The sequence below is a fragment of the Aethalodelphis obliquidens genome, unplaced genomic scaffold (assembly GCF_003676395.1).
Source record: "Aethalodelphis obliquidens isolate GAN/ISIS:26980383/991018 unplaced genomic scaffold, ASM367639v1 scaffold13, whole genome shotgun sequence".
Lineage (NCBI taxonomy): Eukaryota > Metazoa > Chordata > Mammalia > Artiodactyla > Delphinidae > Aethalodelphis > Aethalodelphis obliquidens.
In genome coordinates, this window is record NW_020837957.1 from 18,251,648 (window position 1) to 18,274,086 (window position 22,439).

Genomic DNA, 22,439 nt, shown 5'->3' on the forward strand with positions numbered 1-22,439 from the left:
GCCCTATGTAAAAAGTTGGTTTAGGTTCAACAAAAAGGCTTAGCCCAGCATTTTACCACTTGTCAGAGCATCACAACAAATGCTCTGTTATCTCTTAGTAGTAGTTACTGGCCCCCAATAACTAATGTAAAAATAAATACCTGGGCCTATGAAATGACTTGAATTACACTTCAAAAAAATCTTTGTTTTAACTCTTTGCTATGTGGGATTCAGATAACAGCTGCAACACACTAAGGTATTTAAGAACACAGTTCTCAAAGCATTTTACTATCTTCGTGATCGCTATAGGACTTTAGGGTTGATTAGCGCTTGTAAAATATTTTGTAGAACTGTGGTGACATAGAATTATAATAAACTTGATGGTCAGTCGTAACTTTTATACTTGGCTGTTTTAATAATGTAGTCACTCTCCCACATCTCCCATGTGTTTTTTTTTCTTAACTAATTTTTTGGTATTGTGTTATACATTAAGTACGTAAGTTCTTTAGACATTTCAGCCTGGAAACCTATAATTGGTTTCATTAAAATGAGAATAGATATCTTTTAAGACAATTATTATTCAGTTAATAATATTACATGATTAAAAAACCCAGGAACAAATCTTAAGTATCTTAGAATTCACATTTTCTAGAGTTGAATTTTTCAAAAACATTTAGAATTGATTTTTAATAGTTTAAGAATATCCTTTAAAGAAATTAGAGAATAAGAATTAGAGCTCTTCAGAACAATACTAAGTTGAAAACCCTATAGTACAACCATTGCTTAAGTATTTTAAGAATATTGAGAATCTTGTAGATTACATATACTAATAGCTTCATTCTCTATATTGCCTGTTAATTCTGTGAAAACCAAGAGGAGCTATCAAGAGGGTTGCAATTAACTCACCAAGATGTTAACTTTTAATTGAAAATAAACTAAAATATAGCTTTAATTTGTTAGCTTACTTTATTAAAACTGATTTTGCCTGTTTTTAAGGAGTAAGTCATCACAAACTCCAGCATACTTATAAAATTGATGATAATGTCAGATATTTTTTGCATTCTTAAGAACATCATTTTAGTATTTTGTATATTGATATAGTATTTTTGACATTCCCTCTGATAGAATGTTTTCTTCAGTTGTTTTAATAATTTGATGTTACTCATTTCTGAATTGATGGCTGAGGGCCTTATTTCTCCTTTTAAAAAAATTGTCATGTTTTTCATTTGACTTCCCAAGTAAACTGCTGTTTGACCTCCTAAAGAGAGCCAAGATAAACATTTAGTGATTTCTATCAGTGTACAGTTTTTTTATGTAACGTGGAATCTCATTATTTGGTGGTGGTCTTCAAAGTGTTTCCGTATGACTTAATATATATTAAGGCCTCCATAATTAAAAAAGGATATTTGCTATACCTTTATGCTTGGCATTATTCAACTCTTGTAAAACATTTTTTTAATATTGGGCCTGATAATTGATCATTCATTATAGCATATGTGTGAGCTTTTTATATTTGCATACTTTTATTCAACCTACAAAAGAAAAACTATTTCATGCATTTTTTTCTCAAAGAAAATATAGAAGCTTTTCATTGAAGCATCTTAAATGACAGTTTGAGGAATGCATATATACTGCCATCCTATAATTAAATTTGTGTTGTGAATAAAATTATTTAAAAGAAAAAATAAGGTAGTTTGTGTATAAAAAAGATTGGTATGGGCAACTACGTAGCACAGTTGTTGCCTTTGATTGGCCTGCCATCCTACTTTATTTAGATTTGTTTCAATCAAAATATGGTAAGGAAAATATATGTATTAGTTATTAGCCAGGATTTGGCTGAAAATTAGGCTCTATTATCTAAACTTACAAATTATTGCATTATGTGTAAGACAAGTTTCTATTGATTTTCTCTCATCATTTCTGTTAGAATCTACAAATTAGATAAACCTTTGTGGTACTTTTACTGTTTTAATTTGTTGACATTATATTTATTACATAAAAGAGATCTAAAAAGAGAAGAAAATATATGTAGCCCTGTATAAGAATAGGCTTTTAGATAGGGAACTATAACAGGTGTCAATAAATCAAGTAGGTAGAAAGTCAGACTAAAACTATTAGGAAGGATTCCGGGAAACAGAATGTAATTTTAGCTAAAATTTTCATTAACACGGCTTGTAAAGGTTAACTTTTGGACGGTATCACAGCTATACCATTCTGAATTTTTAAAGCTCTGCTTATCTATTTGAACATTCATTCCTTATCAAATTGACTTTTTAATGCTGAGTGCTCATGAAAGCTTCAATATTTTACATAATTTTAACATACAATCAAAAATTGATGAAGTATAAGTGTTTGACATCTAGGTTAAAATTTTTTGAAATCACCTATCCTGATGGTATAGAAACAGGTTTAAAAATGGGACTTCAGTTCATTTTTGTTGTTGTTGCTGCAAGATTTATGAATAGATTGAAAATTATTTTAACAAACAATTTAGTGGAAATTAGAGTCTCCCTGTCTTTAGTAGTGAGATTCCTTTATATGGACTTTGAGTTTTATTGATTCTGTGCAAGCGCAATAGATAAAGAATTGAATGATAACAAATCTAAAACAGCATAGTTTTTGGTTTAATATGTATGTAATATATTACAAATATTAAAAAATTGAAAATTGTTCTTAATTCTAAATATAATAATCATAAACTTAATCTTTATCTTTCACAGTATAGTGCAAATACCTAATGGTGTATTTGGTAGTTTAGCTGAAAGACAGAGTTTCCATTTTTGGTTAACTTATATTCAAGACTGTTAATCTACCTAAAACTCCTTAAACCAACTTTTAATTTATAGGGACATTTATAGGGTACAAATAAGATCATAAAGGTAAAATTGAAAGAAGCAAATCTTAATTTCTGTGTCAGCCTTGTTACCATTCTATGTTGTGCAATTTATAGGTTTCTCAAGGTCAGAAGAAATCACTAAGCCAGAGCGATCCAACTTTTGCCATTATCCTACAACTTACTCCCAGTTTTGATAAATTAAACTGTATTCAGATGCACAGTCATAGAGAATTTTTAGTATATAAAAGAATTCTTTTGAGAGTTTAATTAAAGTAAAAGTCATACCCAAATCTTTTGAAATATAGGGTATTTCACATGCAGGTATGTTTTCAAAGTACATTATGTTTCTGTAGCTCAGAGCAACCTTTCCTGGCAATGTTGCATGTGTATAAATGACAGGTAAGGGCTTGGGTTTATTTTAATAATTCACAGTGTTTATAATGTTTTGGATTTTACCTTCAAGATGTTATTTTTGGTTTCTTGCAATGCCACAGAAGTTATTATGACAGCACATGTGGTTTTAAAAATGTGACAGAACTTCTAGTACCAAGTTTGTCAAAATTGCCAGACCGAAAGTATGTATTTACTTTCATTGGTCTTAAAGTCTGTATTTTGAAATATTTATTGTGTTTTGCTCTTTACAAGAGCAGTTTTATCTATAAGCACATTTCTCATCTAGGTATCCATTAACTTTGGGGCTTTAATTCTTCATTTTAGATCAACAGCCATTTATTAAGGCCCTGCCTGAAGAAATGTACTGTATAAGGACTGTGCTCTCTAGGTACTTAAAATCTCATCAGAGAAACAGACATTTCCACAAATAATGATAATATAAGGCATACCGTAATGACATGCCAACCTGAAGTTTAGAGGAAAGACTGTGGAAATATAGGGTAGGGGGAGTGAATTCAGAATGAATAATATAGAAAAAAGAATCCATTTAAATAGACCTGAAGGCAGAGGAGGATTTCAGTAGATGCAGGCTTTTTGAGGAGGAGAAGTCAGAGGTAAAGGTCAGGGAAAACAAAGGCAGAAAATGGTACCTTAAGGAGACTGTGTATGGAGGGTACAAATTGCCCAGGAAGTGGAAGGAGATGAAACTGGGATGTTAGTTAGGGGCGTGTTTATGAAGAGCCTACTGTGCTATGATTAGACTTTCTCATGAAGGCCATAAAAAGCTGTTAATATTTTTCTGTTGAGAAAGTGTTACATTTAATTGCTGACGGTCATGGTGGTGTAACCAATGAACTAGAGTAGGGAAATACTGGAGGAAACGGAACCTACTTAGAAAGTGTGGATGACAGTCCAGGTGAGTGGCAGTGGCAGTAGACAGTGTGGCAAAGTTTTGTAGTGATGGGACAGAATTTGGCCATTGATTGAACTCAGGGTAGAGGAAGAGCTAGGTTCTATACGAGTCATTCATTCCTGCCATTGGCCTGTTGAGAGCAAGGGAGGAGGAACGAGCCCATTTTTCTGACAATGCTTTGAGGTGTGTGCATTGTGCCTAAAGAATATTGGCTGTGCAAAAATTGCTTCAAGTTGATACGTATATTTTTAATGTGACCTGTGAAAAATTATAATTTTGCTTCCTTTATAGATATCTCTAAAAATATTCTTGAGTATATACCTGCATATGTTTAAGTGATATTCATGCTTTTTTAAGTGCTGATTAAAGTGAAAATTTTTATTATGTGGATCTGAGGCTGTAAGGTTTAGTTTTTTGGTTTATTTGTGTTTTATTTATTTATTTTGTAGATTTATTAAATTTATTTTTTATTTTATATTGGAGTATAGTTGATTTACAATATTGTGCTAGTTTCAGGTGTATATTTGTGTTTTACATGAGGTTCTTGTATTCATAGCCAAAGACTATAAATTGCATAATAGGAAACTGAATAATAACTATGGTTTGATTTAAAGTATTAATAAAATCTAAATTTGTACATTGTAGCTGTAGGGTTTCAAGATTTTAATTTAGTGAAATGCCTGAACAATTTCTTGTATTTAGTTTGATGAGTATTATGTGAGAAGCTCGTCTTCCCAAATTAGGACAGACATATATATTGTACCATTTACAATTACCATTTAATTATTAAAACCTGTTAAATTTCATATTTAATATTTAGATATCTTTCTGCAAACGAGCTGCTTAGATTTATTGTCACCATTGCTTGACTTGTATATTAAAGTCAGTTTAATTGCAAATGCTAGTCTGAGGAAGGGTGGAAAGTTAGGATTTAGAAGTAGCCATGGTTTTTCAACAGCTTTAGTAAATAAAAAATGCTAAAAAGAAATGAATCTGCAATGCCATATGCATTATAGGCAACGTCAGATACCTTAATTGCAAACTAAAGCTGAAGTTTAATTCCCAGTGTGAAATTTACTGTTTTTTCATACAGAGGTGAGATATAAGCCCAAGACTGGCATTGAATTAAGAGTGCTAACGTCAGTCCCATAATATTGGAGGAGAAAAGAGGTGTGGATTTTAATTTTTTCATTCTTTGTTCTGAATGGTGATAAAACTGTATTGTACCTTTATGCTGACCTTATTTAAAACAATTGACTTTTGGGAGGAATTTCACTGTTGGAAACGGTGTGTTCTCAAATTCAAAATATTGCTGGGAGAACATGTAGATGTGGAAGCCTACTTCGTCAAAAATTTTTGCAAGAAGAAATTATCTTGCACTTCTAGTGTACTTTGAAAATAAATGTCAACTTTGTTTATTTACCCCATCCTGTTTTTATTTAAAAGCAAATTTCTCAGGTATACTTAATATAGTTTTATATAATTTCACATTCTCTAATACTTTAAAAGATTTTAAGTTATTTTCAGTATTTCACTTATTGAATTTTCAAATACAGATGGTCCTCGATTTACGGTGGTTTGACTGAGGATTTTTTGACTTTACTGTGGTGCAGAAGCGATATGCATTCAGTAGAAACCGTACTTCAAATTCTAATTTTTTATTTTTTCCGGGCTAGCTATACGCAGTACAATACTCTCTTGATGCTGGGCAGCGGCAGTGAGCCTCAGCTCCCGGCCACCATGACAAATATGTGTACCTATACAGTCATTCTGTTTTTCACTTTCAGTATAGTATTCAATAAGTTATATGAGATATTCAACACTTTATTATGAAATAGGCTTTATGTTAGATGATTTTGCCCAACTGTGGGCTAATGTAAGTGTTCTGAGCACATTTAAGGTAGGCTAGGCTAATATATGAGGCTCGGTAGGTTAGGTATATTAAATGTATTTGTGACTTAGATATCTTCAACTTTTATGGGTTTATAGGGATTTAATCCCATCGTAAGTTGAAGGAAATCTGTATTTTAAAGAAAAACTTCATCAGGGGATTATTCTGCTGGAGTTTGGTTGGACCTGAATCGCATGTTTAGTTTCTCCACTCCCTAATTGTGGACATTTTTGCTTCCTCACTGTTAGTGAGGAGGGTCAGTGGTTTTTAAAACTTCCTTGAGGGAGTTTATTTGACTTCTGCAAATGATAACAGGAAAGTATTTTATGCCAAACAATGATAAATTAAACTTGTGAAAAATAGCCGTTTTTATTTTTTGTGCCTTAAATTGGCAATTCCTCAATATTTAATTAAACATTAAATATTTCAAAAAAATGCTTGAAAAATCCCTATTTTAGGAGATCTCTACGTTTGTTTCCAGTTGTTTTAAAAAATTGTGTTTCAGTTTTGTACTTCAGTTTCTGAATTCATTCACTTTTCTTCATCTTGCCCTCGATTCATGGACATTATTTCCCATAGTTCAGTTTATTCATTCACCCCTTCCTCCCTCTCTCCTTTCTATTTACCTAATTTCCTTCCTTCTTTTTTGTTGAAAACATTTATTATATGCTATTTGCCAGGCATTATGCAAGGGTACCCAGAACTGAGGTTATAGATGTGAAAGCCATGGGTCCTGTTTTCATTTAGCTCACAATAATTTTGAAAATGATACTTTAGATACTTGTGATTTTGTACACAAATGACAGTGTTCCTCTGGTGTGTGCTGTGGAGGTTGAGGGAAGGAGGGAGTTAGATCGTCAAGTGATCGGCCTCAACTGAGTCTTAGAAAAGGAATAGTGGTTGGCAGAGGGGATTTCAGGTAGAAGGAATAGCATAAATATGCTAGGAAAGGTGCAAGGTGAGGTTAAGCCTCCTAGGTCCAAAAATCAAATTAATTACCTTAATAGTTAAAGAGGAAGAACAGGAAATAAAAAAAGGATGTTCATTCCCAAGTTTAGATGTTAGCCAAAAAAGAAGTTCATTGAAAATTATAATAATTTTCCAGAAAACTGGTTAATTTATTGTATATTCACTCTATTAATCACCAGGATATTACATTACTTATCAGAATCGATTAAAGGGATGAGCAAAAGCTGTGGTCCCTAAGGAGCACTTACTTTCTTAATTACATTTAAGTACTATGTAAAGTTATTTGTGCCGTGGTATCATTTCCTTATCTTCCACATCATTGTATTTCTTGCAGTACCAGCCTCAATGCTTTGAACAGAGTATGTATCCTGGACGTTTTTTTGGTTTGGTTTGAAGAGACTTATATTGAAGAAAGATAAATATTGAACATTTTGACAAAAGAGGTTTAAAAAATAGTTTAAAAGCTTAATTGAAGAAGAGTTATAAGACAACCCAATAATAAGTATTATACAAATGGTACAATGACTGTAGGAATTTTTGGAAAGAGGGGTGTTTTTCAGTTGGAGGTGATCCAGTTGGCTTTATGTCATAGGTGGCTTTTAAACCTGTTAAGTCTGTATGGAATTTTCTTAGGTGGCAGGGAGGGGAATGTTTTCTATATGGTTAAAAAAAATCTTGAATATAAGTCAATTTGAAGGGCATATTCAGAATCACTGAGCAAATAAGTTTGACAGAAGTAGAGGGTTGAATTATTTTTGAAGTTAGATCTATTTGGGCTCTATTCTTGTTGTTTGCTTTTTGCCACTTTTTTTTAAAAACTTTTTCCTTTTACCACCGCCCCTCCAGTCCCTCTGTTGTTAAAATAGAGGTACTAGGTTTGTTGTGATAATTAAACTACAGTGAGATAATAATATATGTACTTAAGAGAAAATTTGAAAATCAGCAGTTCTGAGGTCTGCCTTTGTTAAGTCACAACCCCAAGTGTTTTCTTTGTCTCATATATAAAGTGATTTCTAGAATTGGTTCCAGTTTTACACATTTTTATGGTTTAGAGTGGAATTAGGAAGAGCAGTCTAATGGAGGTTGGCAAGCTGGATGGAGGGCAAGAAATTAGCCACGAGATTTTTACAGAAGTTGAGAGAGAAAGAGGTCAGGGCAGAAGGAATGAAAAGAATGAGAGGGGATTAAAACATTTCAGAAAAAGAATTGATAAAACTGTGAGTGAATGAGTACCACTTTAAAATGAAGTACCTTTTATATTCACAGAACTGTATTTTATCCAAACTTAATGAATAATGCTCCAGAGGATTTTTGGTTTTGAAAACTTAGAGACTGAGTTAATTTCATTTGTGTGTATATGTATCTTTGCAGGCACACTTAGCAAGCTCGGGTCAAAGGAAATCTGTCACTTCATAGTGGGTGTGATTTTTTTATTTTACCATGTCACACTAATGTATTTCTTTGTTACTGTAAAGCATAAATGTGTAATTCATGTTGAATCAGTATTTTGGCCTAGAAGGTTTTTTAGGAGACTAATAATGGTATAGAGGCTTCATTAATACATAGGACTATATAAAACATTATTAATGTTAACAGGTGTTGCACTTTAATCCCCTAGAATGATTGTTTGGTACCAGCAGGAAATTTATTAAGCCTGAATTGTGTGAAATTGTGTGCGCATAAGCTGCTACTTAGATTGTAAAAATGCTGTTGAAAACAGTTAAAAAGTTTTAGCTGTAATTGGCAGAGAAGTATTAACTGTGCTCAAAGAAGTATGTGTGTATGGTTGGCCCATGCGCCTTAACCTTTTTATCATTTATCTTCTTGTATTAATGTCACTAAATTATTAATTCATGAGTCAGGGTGGGAAGTATGAAGGCACCATTTAAATGTGTGGCAGATCTATCCTTATCGCCAGAGACATGAAAAAAGTCATTCTGTGTTATCTGTAAAATGGAAAGGACATTTTAAAATTTCATTTACAGTAATCCACTTCACTTCCAGTAAACCACCTAGATTATTACTACCATAATATAATGCTCTTATTAAAAATTTGTAACCTCCACTCTTTTGTCTTACATATATAGACACTCTTTTGTCTTTTATATATATATATATGTGTGTATATATATATAGATAGAGAGAAAAGTTTAGCTGATGTGTTTTAAATGTGGTTACCTATTAATTGTAGCTTAGAAATATTATTCTTATGACATGTTATAGTGTGACTTCAATTTTAGGAAACATTAGCTTGCAGAAAGTAAAAATATTTAATATAATAGTAACAGTCAAATATTGATTGGGAAGAGCCTGGATATAAGGAATTGGAAAACTCTAAAAATTCTTTTGTTCTAACAGAAATGTATGCATTTATTGTGACTTCATAATTTTTTTTTGGAGTAAGATTGGTGATTCTGGCCTTGTAGAATTTTTAGCTTTATAGCAGAAATTCAACAAATTAGAATTTAGTAGTCTCCTTTTGAATACAATGTGGGACTGGGATATATCCAGTGTTTCATATGGGTGAGTAGCAGTGATGACAGAAGTTTCACGAGTTTGAAGCCACTTTTACCAACAGCTATTTGAAACCATCATACTAATGGTAGAATACCTCAGGGGTCTTGTCCAAACCTCATTGCTTTTCAGCCTCCCATTACTTACTGTTTTGATTGGTTTTACATTCTCTCCTGCCAAAGTAGTAAGATAGGTTATTGTGGTAATGCCTTTTATTTTCTTTTCTGGAGTTTCTCCCCAAGCACTGTAAGCTGTACATATGGCTCTGTTATACACACACTGAAACACTAATTTGTTTTGGTCAGTATAATGCTGCTTTATTTTGTTTTTCTCATTCCAGCGTAGTTAACTTACCTTTACATTTACATTTAAATTAATTTCTTAAAATAACAGACTGAAGTTGGTTTGAATATTCTGGTAGATGTTGATGGTTATTGGTCAGTTCATTATTTGACCGAACTGCATTCAGTTATCTCCATCTTGTATCGGTTAATCTATAGCAGGAGTTAGTAAACTGCCTGGCTGGCAATTTTTGCAGTAAAGTTTATTGACACACAGCCATGCTTATTCATTACACATTGTCTATGGTGGGTTTCATGCTACAAAGGCAGAAGTGTATAGTTGTGACGGAGGCTCTACGGTCCTTAAAGCCTAAAATATTTACTTATATGTTCCTCTACAGAAAAAAGTTTCCTGATCTCTTCTGTATAGTATCAGTCTACATAATTCCTTGCTTCTAATTTTTCTAAACATAATGGGATATTATTGATAGTTTTTAGCTTAAGAGAGCTGAAGAATTACTGGTTGTTATCTTTGGAAGTTATTCTTATTAAGCTCAGTTTTTTGCTTTGTATGTGTAGTGGCAACGAGGGATATATTTTCCTCAAATATCAGTTTTCTGATTTGGAAAATTTATAAAAAATTAATGAAATACTGCAAAAATAACATGTCTTTTACCAAGTAAGAGAGCCTTGGCAAGTAATTCAAGCTTCTAGTCAATTTTTCTCAGCTTTTTTTATAACCTATGTTTCTTTTTATTAAACACTGCTTTTTTTTTTTGGTTTTTTTTTGGCTGTGTTGGGTCTTCATCGCTGCGTGCGGGCTTTCTCTAGTTGCGGCGAGTAAGGGCTACTCTTCGTTGCAGTGCGTGGGCTTCTCGCTGCAGTAGCTTCTCTTGTTGCGGAGCACGGGCTCTAGGCATGCGGGCTTCAGTTGTTGTGGCACATGGGCTTAGTGGTTGTGGTGCACAGGCTCAGTAGTTGTGGCTCATGGGCTCTAGAGCACAGACTCAGTAGTTGTGGCACACGGGCTTAGTTGCTGTGTGGCATGTGGGATCTTCCCGGACCAGGGCTCGAACCCGTGTCCCCTGCATTGGCAGGCAGATTCTTAACAACTGAGCCACCAGGAAGTCCTTGAAATTTTAATAGAGGTTATAAAATTATATTTTAATGTTGAAAATCCCTTTTCTAAAAACCACATACCTCCCTCACTCCATGAGTCACTAGTTAAGAAGCACTAGACATAAAACATGTTATATTTTAAGTTTTTAATGAACTAAAGTTTTAAATTTTTTTAACAATCATTAAAAATGACTCAGTCCATTATGTTTTAAAATATTATCTATAAACATTTTTCTTGCCTTCCCATATGTCTTCTTATGCTCTTTAGAGGAATCAGACATGCTGACCACATAGAATATCAGTCGAACACTGGAAGTAAGAGTCTGTTCTTGTTCATTCACTTAAACAGAAACTTTATTTCTAATGTTGTTCATTAAGTTAATTTTCAGAAATAATTGATATATACTTTTTCTTTACCACTCAATAAAATACTGTTATTTTGAGTTTTGCTTGTAGACACAGAGTGTATGGTATGGAATGTAGGGCTTAATGGAGACTAACGTGGGCTAAGGCACAGGAACTTGCTTTTTCTGGAAAAAGCATGTCGTCTTGCTGTTTGATCATGTGCGTTTTCCCACAAAGGCGGAGTGTGAAATATGTGAGCTGAATGAGTCTCAGGTTATTGTATTATGGCTGCTGATGTAATAATCTGTAATGTAATCTGTAGGTAGGTTTCAAAAAATGTTTTTTGTAGTAGCAACTCTTTTAGATGTAATTTTAAAACTCTGAATTATTAAAGTAATTGCTGAGAGATATTTTGATAAGAGAAAAGCTTTTAGTGAAACATATTGCAATAACCCTTAAAAATCTCCTTTAAGATTACTTAAGATGGAATCAGGACCATAAACATGTTATTGGAATAATTGAGAAAATAATGGAATAGTAAATTTCTTGTGTATTCCTATCCTTGTATATAGTTGCTGAACTTGAGGCTTAGATGATTGTGATTTGTCCCAGCACTCATAGTGGTAGGTTAAACCAGGATTCTAGACTGTGTTCCTCATCTCAGTCTTGGGCTCTTGTCATTAAGATGATATTGGTTGACCTAAGTACACATCTCAAGGGAAACACAGGTCTATAAACTGCTTTTATTTCTCTTTTCTTTCATTATTTTGGTATAAAATATATTTATTATCACTAACTTTTTGGGAGTTTAACAGTTATTTATTAATTCATATTTGGGGTCTTAATCATTTTCTTATGTATTTAATTCTCCTTAGAAGATTATTAACTTTTTGAAAGTGGCAGTCATATCTTCATCTGTTTATAATCCCTTTAGAGCCTAACACAGGGCCAGTATATAAAGTAAATATAATAAATGAATAGGTAACACTCATTTCAGTACTCAATATCAAAAATATCTGGAATGTAATCACTAGATAGTCATTGACCTAAACTGACATACATGCAATTTTACTGTTAATATTATTTATTTTATTTTAGAATTGCAAGTTGAGATGACCCTATATATATTGACATAGCTTGCAGCTGAGTTTTGTCATTTATTGATTACAAAAGGCAATGTGCTATATACTTCAGAAAATTTTTTTCAGCTTCTTACCGTGTGTTCTTTGTAGTTAATTTTTCATTTTTAAGTTCATTTGACATATTTTACTCAGATTACCTCATTACCTTTAAGAAACTCCTGATGGTGATATTGATGATCTAATATACGACAGATCCTGGGTCATTATTATTTCATTTAGTGGTTGTACATAGAGACCAAGAGGGAATCTGAATATTGATTCAAAGAATGGCTAGTAACAATGATTTATGAACAAAGGATCCAGTGTAGTGAGCCAAGGATAAGATTGCATCTCGTGAGCAACATTGGATTTTTTCTTTTCTATTTGCCTGAACAGTGAAGAGCCCATAATATCACAGAAGTTGACATTAAAATGTTCTTTCCATTGTTAATTATATTTGAGGAAATACTTAGGTTTATAATTTTGACTTGTAAGCAACTTCTCAGGTATTTTGGCTCATAAGATTCATCTAGAATAGTTTGTTAATTTATAACATATGTCGTGAGCACTTTAAATAGCCCTGTAAATGAATAAAATTAAGATAGCTTAACTGGAAATACTAAAAATTAAGTTAACATTTAGCTATCATTACCTAAGGGATGTTAGTTTTACTCATGTAAACATTTTGAAAATCAACTCATTATTTTTTTTGTATTTCGTCACTTTCATAATCCCAAAATGACTTTGTTCTGTTTGTATTTTTTATTCCAAAAGGAAAGATAATAAAACACATAAAGTGAGTAGGCTTATCTGAACTACTTAATTCGTGGCAGTAGTGGTTTTAGAACATGGTCTTATATCCCAGCGCTGCTGTTGTTTACTGTCCTTGTACAGGTTAGGTATTCTCATTTTAAGGCAAATTGGGGATAATAATTTATATTTCGCAGGTTGTTGTGAAGATTTCATGAATAATATAAGTAAACTATTTAGTTTATCTGTGTAGCTTTATCATTTTGGAGGTACCTAACTCTGTGCCAGGCAATTGTAGCTTTCTATTTAGAAAGGGTTATTTTTGAGCTAGAATGTAATCTCCCTGAGGGTTAGGAGTTTTGTCTCTTGGGTTCCTCAGTACACAGCATGTAATAGATCCTCAGTAAATGTTTGCTGAATGAATAACTTAGCAACTAAGAAAGAATGTCCTTGTAATTAGCCTTGATTGGAATTCAAGCTTTGCTGCCTGCTAGCTGAGTAACTTCCAGTAAAGGAGTTAACTTTTCTGAACCTCAGACTTCTGACCTTTATGATATTGGCCTTTTAAGGATTACTGATATGTGTCTGATACAGTATTTCACGCGCAGTAGGCACTCAGGAAATATTTTTGGCCTTGGTACCCATAATTTATATTCAACTCAAAAATACTGCACGAGAATTCTAGACCATTAGAAAGTTAAGAAGAAATCAAAAGTTTTAACTTTGGAGAGGAGTGCTATTTAAAAATAGCTTTCCCTTTCCCCCAAATGGGGAAAGAACTAAATTCTATATTATAGGTGTATTGTAATTTAACAATAAATACAAAATATTTTAAACCAATGGATTTATGATTTTTTTTGATATGAAAGTTGGGGACGCCATCAACTTTCATGTTATATAAGGTAATATTTTGAACTGGGCATGTAGCTTCACTTTTTCCTTTTCTTTTGATACTTCATTTGCAGCTATTATGTTCAGTCATAAAACGTCCCCCATGTTGGTTTGAAAATGACAGCCATTTGTTTTTATTATTTCAACTGGAAGCATTTTAATGAAGAGAATGGCAGACTGCCCTGCATTGTGCCTCCAGAGTCCACAGCTACAAGCCTCTTTTGCATGCTCAGCATGACTCCTAGATATCATAGCAGATAGCAGATATAATTTACTGGGAGCATTCCTGAACTCTTCTCCTTTCTACTCCTCCTCTAAGTCCTCTCACAGGAGAATTTATACCTTCACAGTGATGAAGAAGTTTCAATAAAGGGTAAGATCAAAAATGAATGTTAAGGGGACTTTAGTATAAATGGTGTAATTAAAGTACTCTATATTTGATACCAATATCTGCAGAAATGAAACAGAAAGAGGGTGGCGACTATTGGTTGTCCACGTGGTTTTAATATCGCTATTAGCATTTCCAACCCCAGCCCTATCTTCGTGAAGGGAAAATAAAGTCCAACGCGAAAAGAACGTCAAATGTCTGGAGCTAAAAAAGGCTTTCTGATTAGTGATAACAAGGGTTTACTTAGGCAACTTACTGAAAGAAAAATCCCAAGGGTGTTGATGTTTTCTCCTATGTTAACGAGAAGGGGAAATTCTACAATTTATTTTTTATTTTCTAAATCTTTGGAGTGGGGGCAGAGTGGGGTTAATATCATCCTGTTGCTGCTGTTATTGTTGTTTTGGTAAAACATAGAAAAGCAGCTTTCTTTAGTTAGTAAATTCTTTCCCATAGTGACTATAATTTTATAGCACAAATTAGATCAGAAAGACTGATTTTGTACAGCTGTCTTTAGCTCTCATTTAAAATTGACATACACTTAGTGCATAGAATTTTAGGCTGACACAAAGTGTGAATGTTTCATTTTATACAGCATTAGTGCATAGTAACAAGGATGGGTAACTTTGGTAGGTTTCCTGCTTAATATGTCTCTTTGCCTTTCCGGTTCTCATACTTATGGTTGTTTGGGTGTAATATCCGGTGTTCACAGTAGTTCAGTGTCCATGAGTAGAAATCAAAGATAAAGCTTTAGATATGAATTTTAGTGTCTTTGCACTTACTAGAATATCAACTCAGTTAACCATTTTTAGAAAAAAATAAATTATCTTTTTCTCTCATTAATTTGAAGCATGCTGTATCCTACTTGTTTCATTGATGCTTTTCAACAAATGGGTTTTATTTTTTTTTCTATTTTTGCTAGACAGATATCATATATAAGGTTAAATGTGATTTCTTAGTAATGTAACATAAATACACAAATATTAAAACTGATTAGTAATGGTTTCTTAATTTTGCTGACAGTTTAAGGCATGGGATGTTTAATGCAGCTAATAAATATAAGCAGGTTACTGTCTGAAAGGCTACAGCTAACTGTACATTGTAAGTAGTGTATAAAACATTGAGGACTGTTGGGATATAAACAATGCTGAGGCATGTTCCTGGAAGTCATTGTTCAGCTTTGGAAGGTTTAGTATTAATGATGCATTAATTGACTTTTTACATGACAGAGTAATAGGATACTTACTCTAAAAAAAATCTTGACAGAGGTTTGGAAGACAATGGCAGGTGGTTATAGAAACAAAGTTAGGATGAAATAGTTTGAATCCCCTTATTTGAAGGATAAGAAAAGAAATAGTCACTTGTAGTTTGAGTAAAAATGTTCTGTTTCAGTTTTTATTAAGCAATGAACTGTTACTTAGCATTATGTGGGGTTTCATCTGTGCCTTTACCCTCCCAATTTTTCCCTGAAGTTCTTGGGAAGAGTTTTTCTAAAAATCTAAGGACAAACTGGTTTTTAATATGGGGAATCACTTAATCTTTTCTGTTTGTTGAAAGAAAGTTTAATAGCCCTTTTCTGGTTTTGTTCCTTGTTTTTGTTCTTGTTTTGCGTTGTGAGACACTTATACTGAGCTTCATTTTGCAGGTAGTTATATAGAGTCTGTTGGCTCCATCTATGCCAGTGAGTGTCTTGTGGCTCCAGTTTGATTTAGGAGCAGTTTTCTTGGGATTAGTTTCACCATGTTTGATTATTTATTCATTCTATCCTTAGCTGATTATGGTCTGCTAAGTATTTAAGTTTTCATTAATTTCTTTAATGGAAGGTTGTTTTTAATTTGGATCACAGCAGTAAAATCTTTTGACTGTTTTCAAAATTGCATTTAAAACTTGAACTTTAGAAAATAATTTTATTTGATGTGAAAGTGATTTGATGTAGATAGCAGAATGAGAAAAATAAATTTGATATTCTTTTACTCATTGCACAGACAGATGGATGGACTTAAGCTTTATTTGGGCGAAAGAAGCCATGATTTTATTACATTCCAGAATCTCTTTCTGTTTGTTAGAAACAGTCATTTATACTAAGTCTCATAGTTGACTAGAGCGTATAGTTAAAATCAGTTCATAAAATATTCTATCCTGGCCAGAGACCACAAAAGAGGTCTGGGTTGTGTGGTTTCCTCCTCCTTTTCCCTTCACTAACAGAGGTTTTCCTATCTTGGCAGCTGTCTCTTACAAGGCAGTCGTCAGTCCCTGATTTCTTCCTTCTCTTTCTTCCCACAAACAAGGACTCTTTCAAATAGCGGATGACCAAAGACAGACCGATCTTGGATCGCTTTAAGAAAGTGGAAATGTGTTCAAGGGTTGTGCATGTGGGCACGCAGACTGTATGCATTAGTTCATTGAAATGAAAGTACCCATTACAACCAAAACCTGGGTAGTCAGGATTCTTTGCTTAAATCGGGAGCATTCCAAAGGCTGACTTAATTACTACAAGTAAAATTAATGCACCTCTTCCACACATTAAATTTATTCTAATTGCTTGAGCCAATCATTGACCAGTCTGTGGGTAGTAAGAAATTGTTCACTGATTAGCCCTTTTGATATGACAGGCCATGAAATTATCTGACTTCTCTCTGTGCTTTATATAAAATAGCTTGCAGTTTTAAGGCAAATACTTTGCACAGCAGTTGTAAATGGAAGGTTTACTTTTGATTTTGTCTTTCGAATAGTCTTTGGGAGCTCAGAGTGAAAAATGAATAGAGAGCCAGCCAGTTTTTCAGGGTTGTGTGCCATGTGTCTCCTCCGTCAGATTAATTTTTGATGTATCATTCTTCTTTTTATATTTTTGGCATGCAGAGGAGGAAGCTTGCTTTTCCCTTTGTTTTTGTTTTATTTCTAAGAACATCTGAGGTGTTCTTAAAACTTGGTAATGCCAGTTCTGATTCCCTCATTATGATACGTAATTGTCTTCACAGGTTTCAGAGGGAGCTAAAAAAACTGGGCTGATTATGAATCATGGAGGTGTATATGGAAACAGTTTTATCTCAGAAACTATAGGCATGATAAAATAAACTTCTTATGACAAAAATATCTTGCTAGTTCCTTTTGTGGTTTTATGGGTCTTCATATTTAAACACTAGATAATGACTTCAGATTAATTTTTTACCTTCTTTCTGTGTGTTGGTGAAGCAAGATAGTGACTTTGTAGCATTAAGTGTTCCAAACCATTTAGCATCTGACCCCTTTTCCATTGAAGTTACATTGTAGGGAAGTGATAGCAGAATATAGTGACCTGCTAATAGAATCACATATGATGCATAAAGAATGTAGCAAATGCAGAGTAGCTCAGATAATGTGAAACAGAGAACTCAAAAGTTATCTAGGGAAATTTGGTTTTCTAAATTTTCTTTATGCTTTAGTGATAGCATCTAAATTATGCAAGAGTTCATTTGATTTGCGTTATAGACACAACCTCATGTAACTTTCAGTGCTCCACTTAAAAAAAACTCTTTATTTGCACCAGGTTAAGGATAGGATGGGAAAACTTTAAAGGAAGAATTTGTAATTTCTTTACCCTCAGAAGCTATATCAGGAGGCTGTATATATTTTGGAACTGCCTTCATAGTATGTGTGTATTGTAAGGCTGGTATTTACTCTTTGATTCCTCATGCTAGCCCAGAAAGCAGTAAAACACTTCAGTAGAACCCAGCAAATAACCTGGTTTCACGTGATTCTGGGAACTTAGAAATGCTGATTAAATCACTTCTGAAGTTTTTGTATCCTCTGCATTTGAAGAACTGTGTCCTTAAGGGCTAGTCAGAATTAAACTTGGCTCTTGGTTTTTATATTCTTTGCCACCCCTCCCTTGTTTTTTTAAAAATAGTGATGCAACCTTGGAGATATAATCATCATGGCCTGCGGTTTTATTTTCGTCCAGTGGATGGACTAAACTACTCAAGGATATGGGTTTGATCTTACTAAGTTTTGCTGTAAGAAAAACTGATACATGAAAATCTAAAAGTTTAAAATAAAATAGTTAAGAGCAATCATTTTATTAAACTGCTCCCTTTATGAATAACTAGTAACCAGATAAATAACAGTTTGCTATGTGGTGTTTGGAATGTCATTATGATATAAAGTACAACCATATATTAAAAATTGTACACCGTTGAATAGAAGAATAAACTGTTTCATTATATCTGTAATGTACTTTGCAAGGTAACAGGATAAAAGAGTAGATAATACTGCTGTTACCATCACTAGAAACAAAGAAAGTGTATGTATTTATGAAATTTTGTTGGAGGTATTGTGTACCAAAGCTAGTACTTTGATAAAATGACTAATACGTGGCATTGAAAGGCAGATATATTATTCTAGAATAACTTTTTAATCTTTTCAAAGAAAAATTTATCTTTGGAAATTATATAACTATTATGTGAATTCATATGTTCTGATTACCTTTAATTTTGGGGGGTTTTGATTGTTTCCAGAATGCAAAGCTCAGATATCCAGTGTATAGGAGCAACTTCCTGTTGCATACAGAATCAAAATATATGCCCTTTTTTTATACTTAGGAGAAGGAGGGAGGAAAGGAGGGAAAGAGAGGAGTTGTTGTTATTATTATTTTTTCATCTTTTGTGACATTGCAGGACCATAGAGTAAATGATGGATTTGTTTGTTTTTCAGATATGAGGATCAATGATGCAGACCGCTGGGTTCGATGAAGCTGGACATTTATAACTAGATTCATTAAGGAATACAAAGAAAATATTTAAAGGGATCAATAATGGTGTCTTCTGGTTGCAGAATGCGAAGCCTGTGGTTTATCATTATAATCAGCTTCTTACCGAATACAGAAGGTAAGGTAACAGTTTAAATTTTATTTTTTAAGTTCAGGAGAACTTAAACTATGCAATCTTTTTTTTTATGTAGAAGTGGCTCGAATGAGTATTTTTTTATTATTTTAGAATTAAGTGTTAAAAAGATTTCCTGAATGTCATATTCTTTATCTGGTGGTTGAATTATTTTCATTACACAGCTATATATTATAGAAAGTGATATAAATCTGAATTTATATTTTACATACATTTGTAAATATAATCATTGTAAATAATCCTGAGAGAACTAAATGAAAGCTTTGCTTTGGTATATATGTTACATTTGTTGACTGAATTTATGCCAGTAAAATTGAAAATATTTTGTGGCAACTCTTTGATTTCATCTTTAGTTTTGTGTGCTACTTAAGTGTGGTCATTGTTCTAAAACTTCTAAATACATTCTTTTTATATTTTCTGGAAAAAGTTATTTTTTGTAGTGCTTCCTTTCTAATGTTATCTTTATTGAAGACAGACCTGATTTTTAAAGAAGTAAAGACACTTTAGAGGGTTAATGAAATAGTTGAAACCATAATTACTATATGGATTTTCTGGTATCCGTTACTTCTTTAGTCTTACATGTTATTTCCATGTGAAAATAACACCCTTCCAGGTGCTTTTTACAGAGCAGGTCAGAAGTTAATGTGGGGCTAAGATGTGTTAATTTTATAGCTAGTTGGTAGTGGCAGTCATTGTATTCAGCATGAAATTATATTAAACTTGTAAAATCTGTGAAAGAATGCAAAATCTCGGAGAAATGCATGTAAAATATAATGGATTTTTTGGTCACAATTAAATATTCTTGAAGAAAATGTCTTGGAATTTTTAAATTGGCTATATATGTACTTTTAAATGATCCCATTTATACCTGTTAATAAAATCGGAGATGGAAAAAAAGGCATACTGTCAATTAATAGATAGAAGCTTTTTATTCTAATGTCTTTGTAATAAGCTTCAAAATGTTAACATTTTTCCGAAAGAATTCTGTTTGAATTGCTTGTTCCAAAATTATGTTTCATCACTTCTCCTTGCTGTCCCAGTCCCCTACTTTCAATATATTGACATAACTTAATAATATAATTCAGATAAATAACAAGTTGAGAAAAATTTTAACATAAGAACTTCTGTATTCAGAAAGTAAATAATGCTCACTTGCATTTGTCACACATGAAAGTTACAAATGGGTTAATATTTTATTTTCAGAAGATATTGCTCTTTGCATCAGAATTGAAAGATACATCAAATCTGACATTAAAATGTAATGTCTGAATGAATAGTACTGTAATGATAAACAACGAGCAGAAACTGAGTTAATAATATGAATCTCTGGCTTGGATTGTTATGAAAATCTTGTGTATAGTCTATAATTTTGCAACTGTTTTTTTAGAGGGAAAAACTAACTGAATTCCTGCTGTTATGTTTGAATGTTTTTATACATTTAAAAAGATTCCAGTTGTAGATCAATGGCTCATTAGTCCACATAATAAAAAATTTTCCAATCAAGATAGAGACTACTTTGCTGGCACAGTAGCTTAACTCAGCAGGGGGCTAGCAAACCAGAGACTTTTTCATGAGATACTGCAGTTTTATTTCTAGTGTCACCTATCAGGTCAGGATGCATATCTGTTGTTAAGAGAAATTTCATTTTTGGTGCATCAGGCCAGGGGGTGTTGCTTTTGAAGCAGTTCCCTCCTACAGGTAAAAAGAACCTAGGACGAACCCACACTACTAACTGTGAGGGTATGCAGAGTGACTGTGCACTTCACTGTTAGAACACTGATCCAGCGTCACGTGGTTTTGTCTTAGAGAAGTTTTACGCGACATGATAGTCCTTTATTGCCAGCAAGCAGATAATGCTTTGTGAACACCTATAGAGAAAACCAATCAAAGTGGGGTATGAGAGCACAGGGAAGAAGATATAAATTTAATTATTCAGCCATTAAGTTTCTTCAGGGCCCTTACATGATTGTTACTTTTTCAAATCTTATAGCTATGAGCACTTTTTTTATCAGCTCCTGGATGTTTGCCGGTAAGCTCAGATAAGGTTTTCTAGATGGTTTCCTCCCTCCTTCCTCATTTATTGAGTGACTAAATTGAGCCAGGTGCTTGGGGTTCAAAAATGCACAAGGCACAGGTCCTGCTCTTCAGGAGCTTGTGGTCTTGTGCAGGGGTCAAAACCTCAAACACCTACCTATTTGGCCAAGCAGGCAAAGTAACTTGAGTGCAGCAGGCCAGTGGAGGTCTGCAGCAAGCAGGAAAGTGTTTGCTGGAGGAACCATGGTTGCCTTTCCAGTGTTTAGCCTGGTTTTGCCAGTCTTCTAACTTTTCAACAGAAACCAGTTGTTAGATTTTTAAGTAGTAGCAACTAAATAAGATTTTGTTTTTAAATAAAACAAGCCTGTGTATTGTATTCAGCCATGGACCGTGCCTTCCTTTTCAGAGCTTTCTTTTCTCCTGTTTACAGTAGTGTTTTACCTTAGTGTATGATTTTAAAGGCTTAACATAATTTTGGATTTGTTTTACATCTGTATATATGAGAGGTAAATTTCCATATATGCAAGGAGGAATTATGTATTTGTTCTAAGTCCAGGCAAACATTATAAATATGTCATGTTTTGTGTGCATGTTAAAGAGCAAATCACTAAACATTTTTTTTTTAAGTTTTACCATGGTAAAAGCTAATTATATAAAGGTTTAATTGTTAGAATTAGCTTATCTTCTCCATTTCTGTCAATTAGTGTTTAAGAATAAAGTCTTACCCGTTAAAATTTACTGGTTTTTGCAAAGCAGGAACAGTGTTTTATTTATTCTTAAAGTCTCTCCTGTGTTTTTTTTGAAAATTATGTTTAGAATTTTCAAATAAAAAATGACTATAAAAGACCAAACTTCCACAATATTTTGTAAGTTTTTTTAGAATTTATTTTACTCTTAGAGGACTAATATCTAGCACTTTAAAAATCAGTTTTGTTGAGAAACTGGGGTGCTTTGATTCTTTTGGCCAATTTTTACAAGCCAAGTAACCCACTGTGGAAACATGTATCAGTAAGTAGGAAAGTAAATTGAATTTTTGTGTCCTAGAGAATTAAATTATGCTATATAATGGAGCCCTGGCCAGCATAAGTCAGATATATGAAGGCTTGCTCAAGTGACAAGTTACAAATAATAGCAGTTCTTC

General features: G+C 33.1%; 1 protein-coding gene across 13 annotated transcripts in view; it reads left to right on the forward strand.

Moving 5' to 3' along the window:
- The window catches only part of ADGRL2 (adhesion G protein-coupled receptor L2), a 273,598-nt gene that overhangs the window by 107,782 nt on the left and 143,377 nt on the right, over positions 1-22,439 (forward strand). For 11 of the 13 annotated variants that reach the window (XM_027114165.1, XM_027114166.1, XM_027114169.1 and 8 more), the window contains one exon: positions 19,077-19,249. In XM_027114165.1, the coding sequence (XP_026969966.1) occupies positions 19,177-19,249 (73 nt within the window). In that variant the 5' untranslated portion in view covers positions 19,077-19,176. Of the gene's footprint in view, positions 1-5,214; positions 5,292-14,189; positions 14,376-19,076; positions 19,250-22,439 lie in introns of those variants that run through there. The other 2 variants (XM_027114158.1, XM_027114162.1) reach the window with 2 other exon arrangements.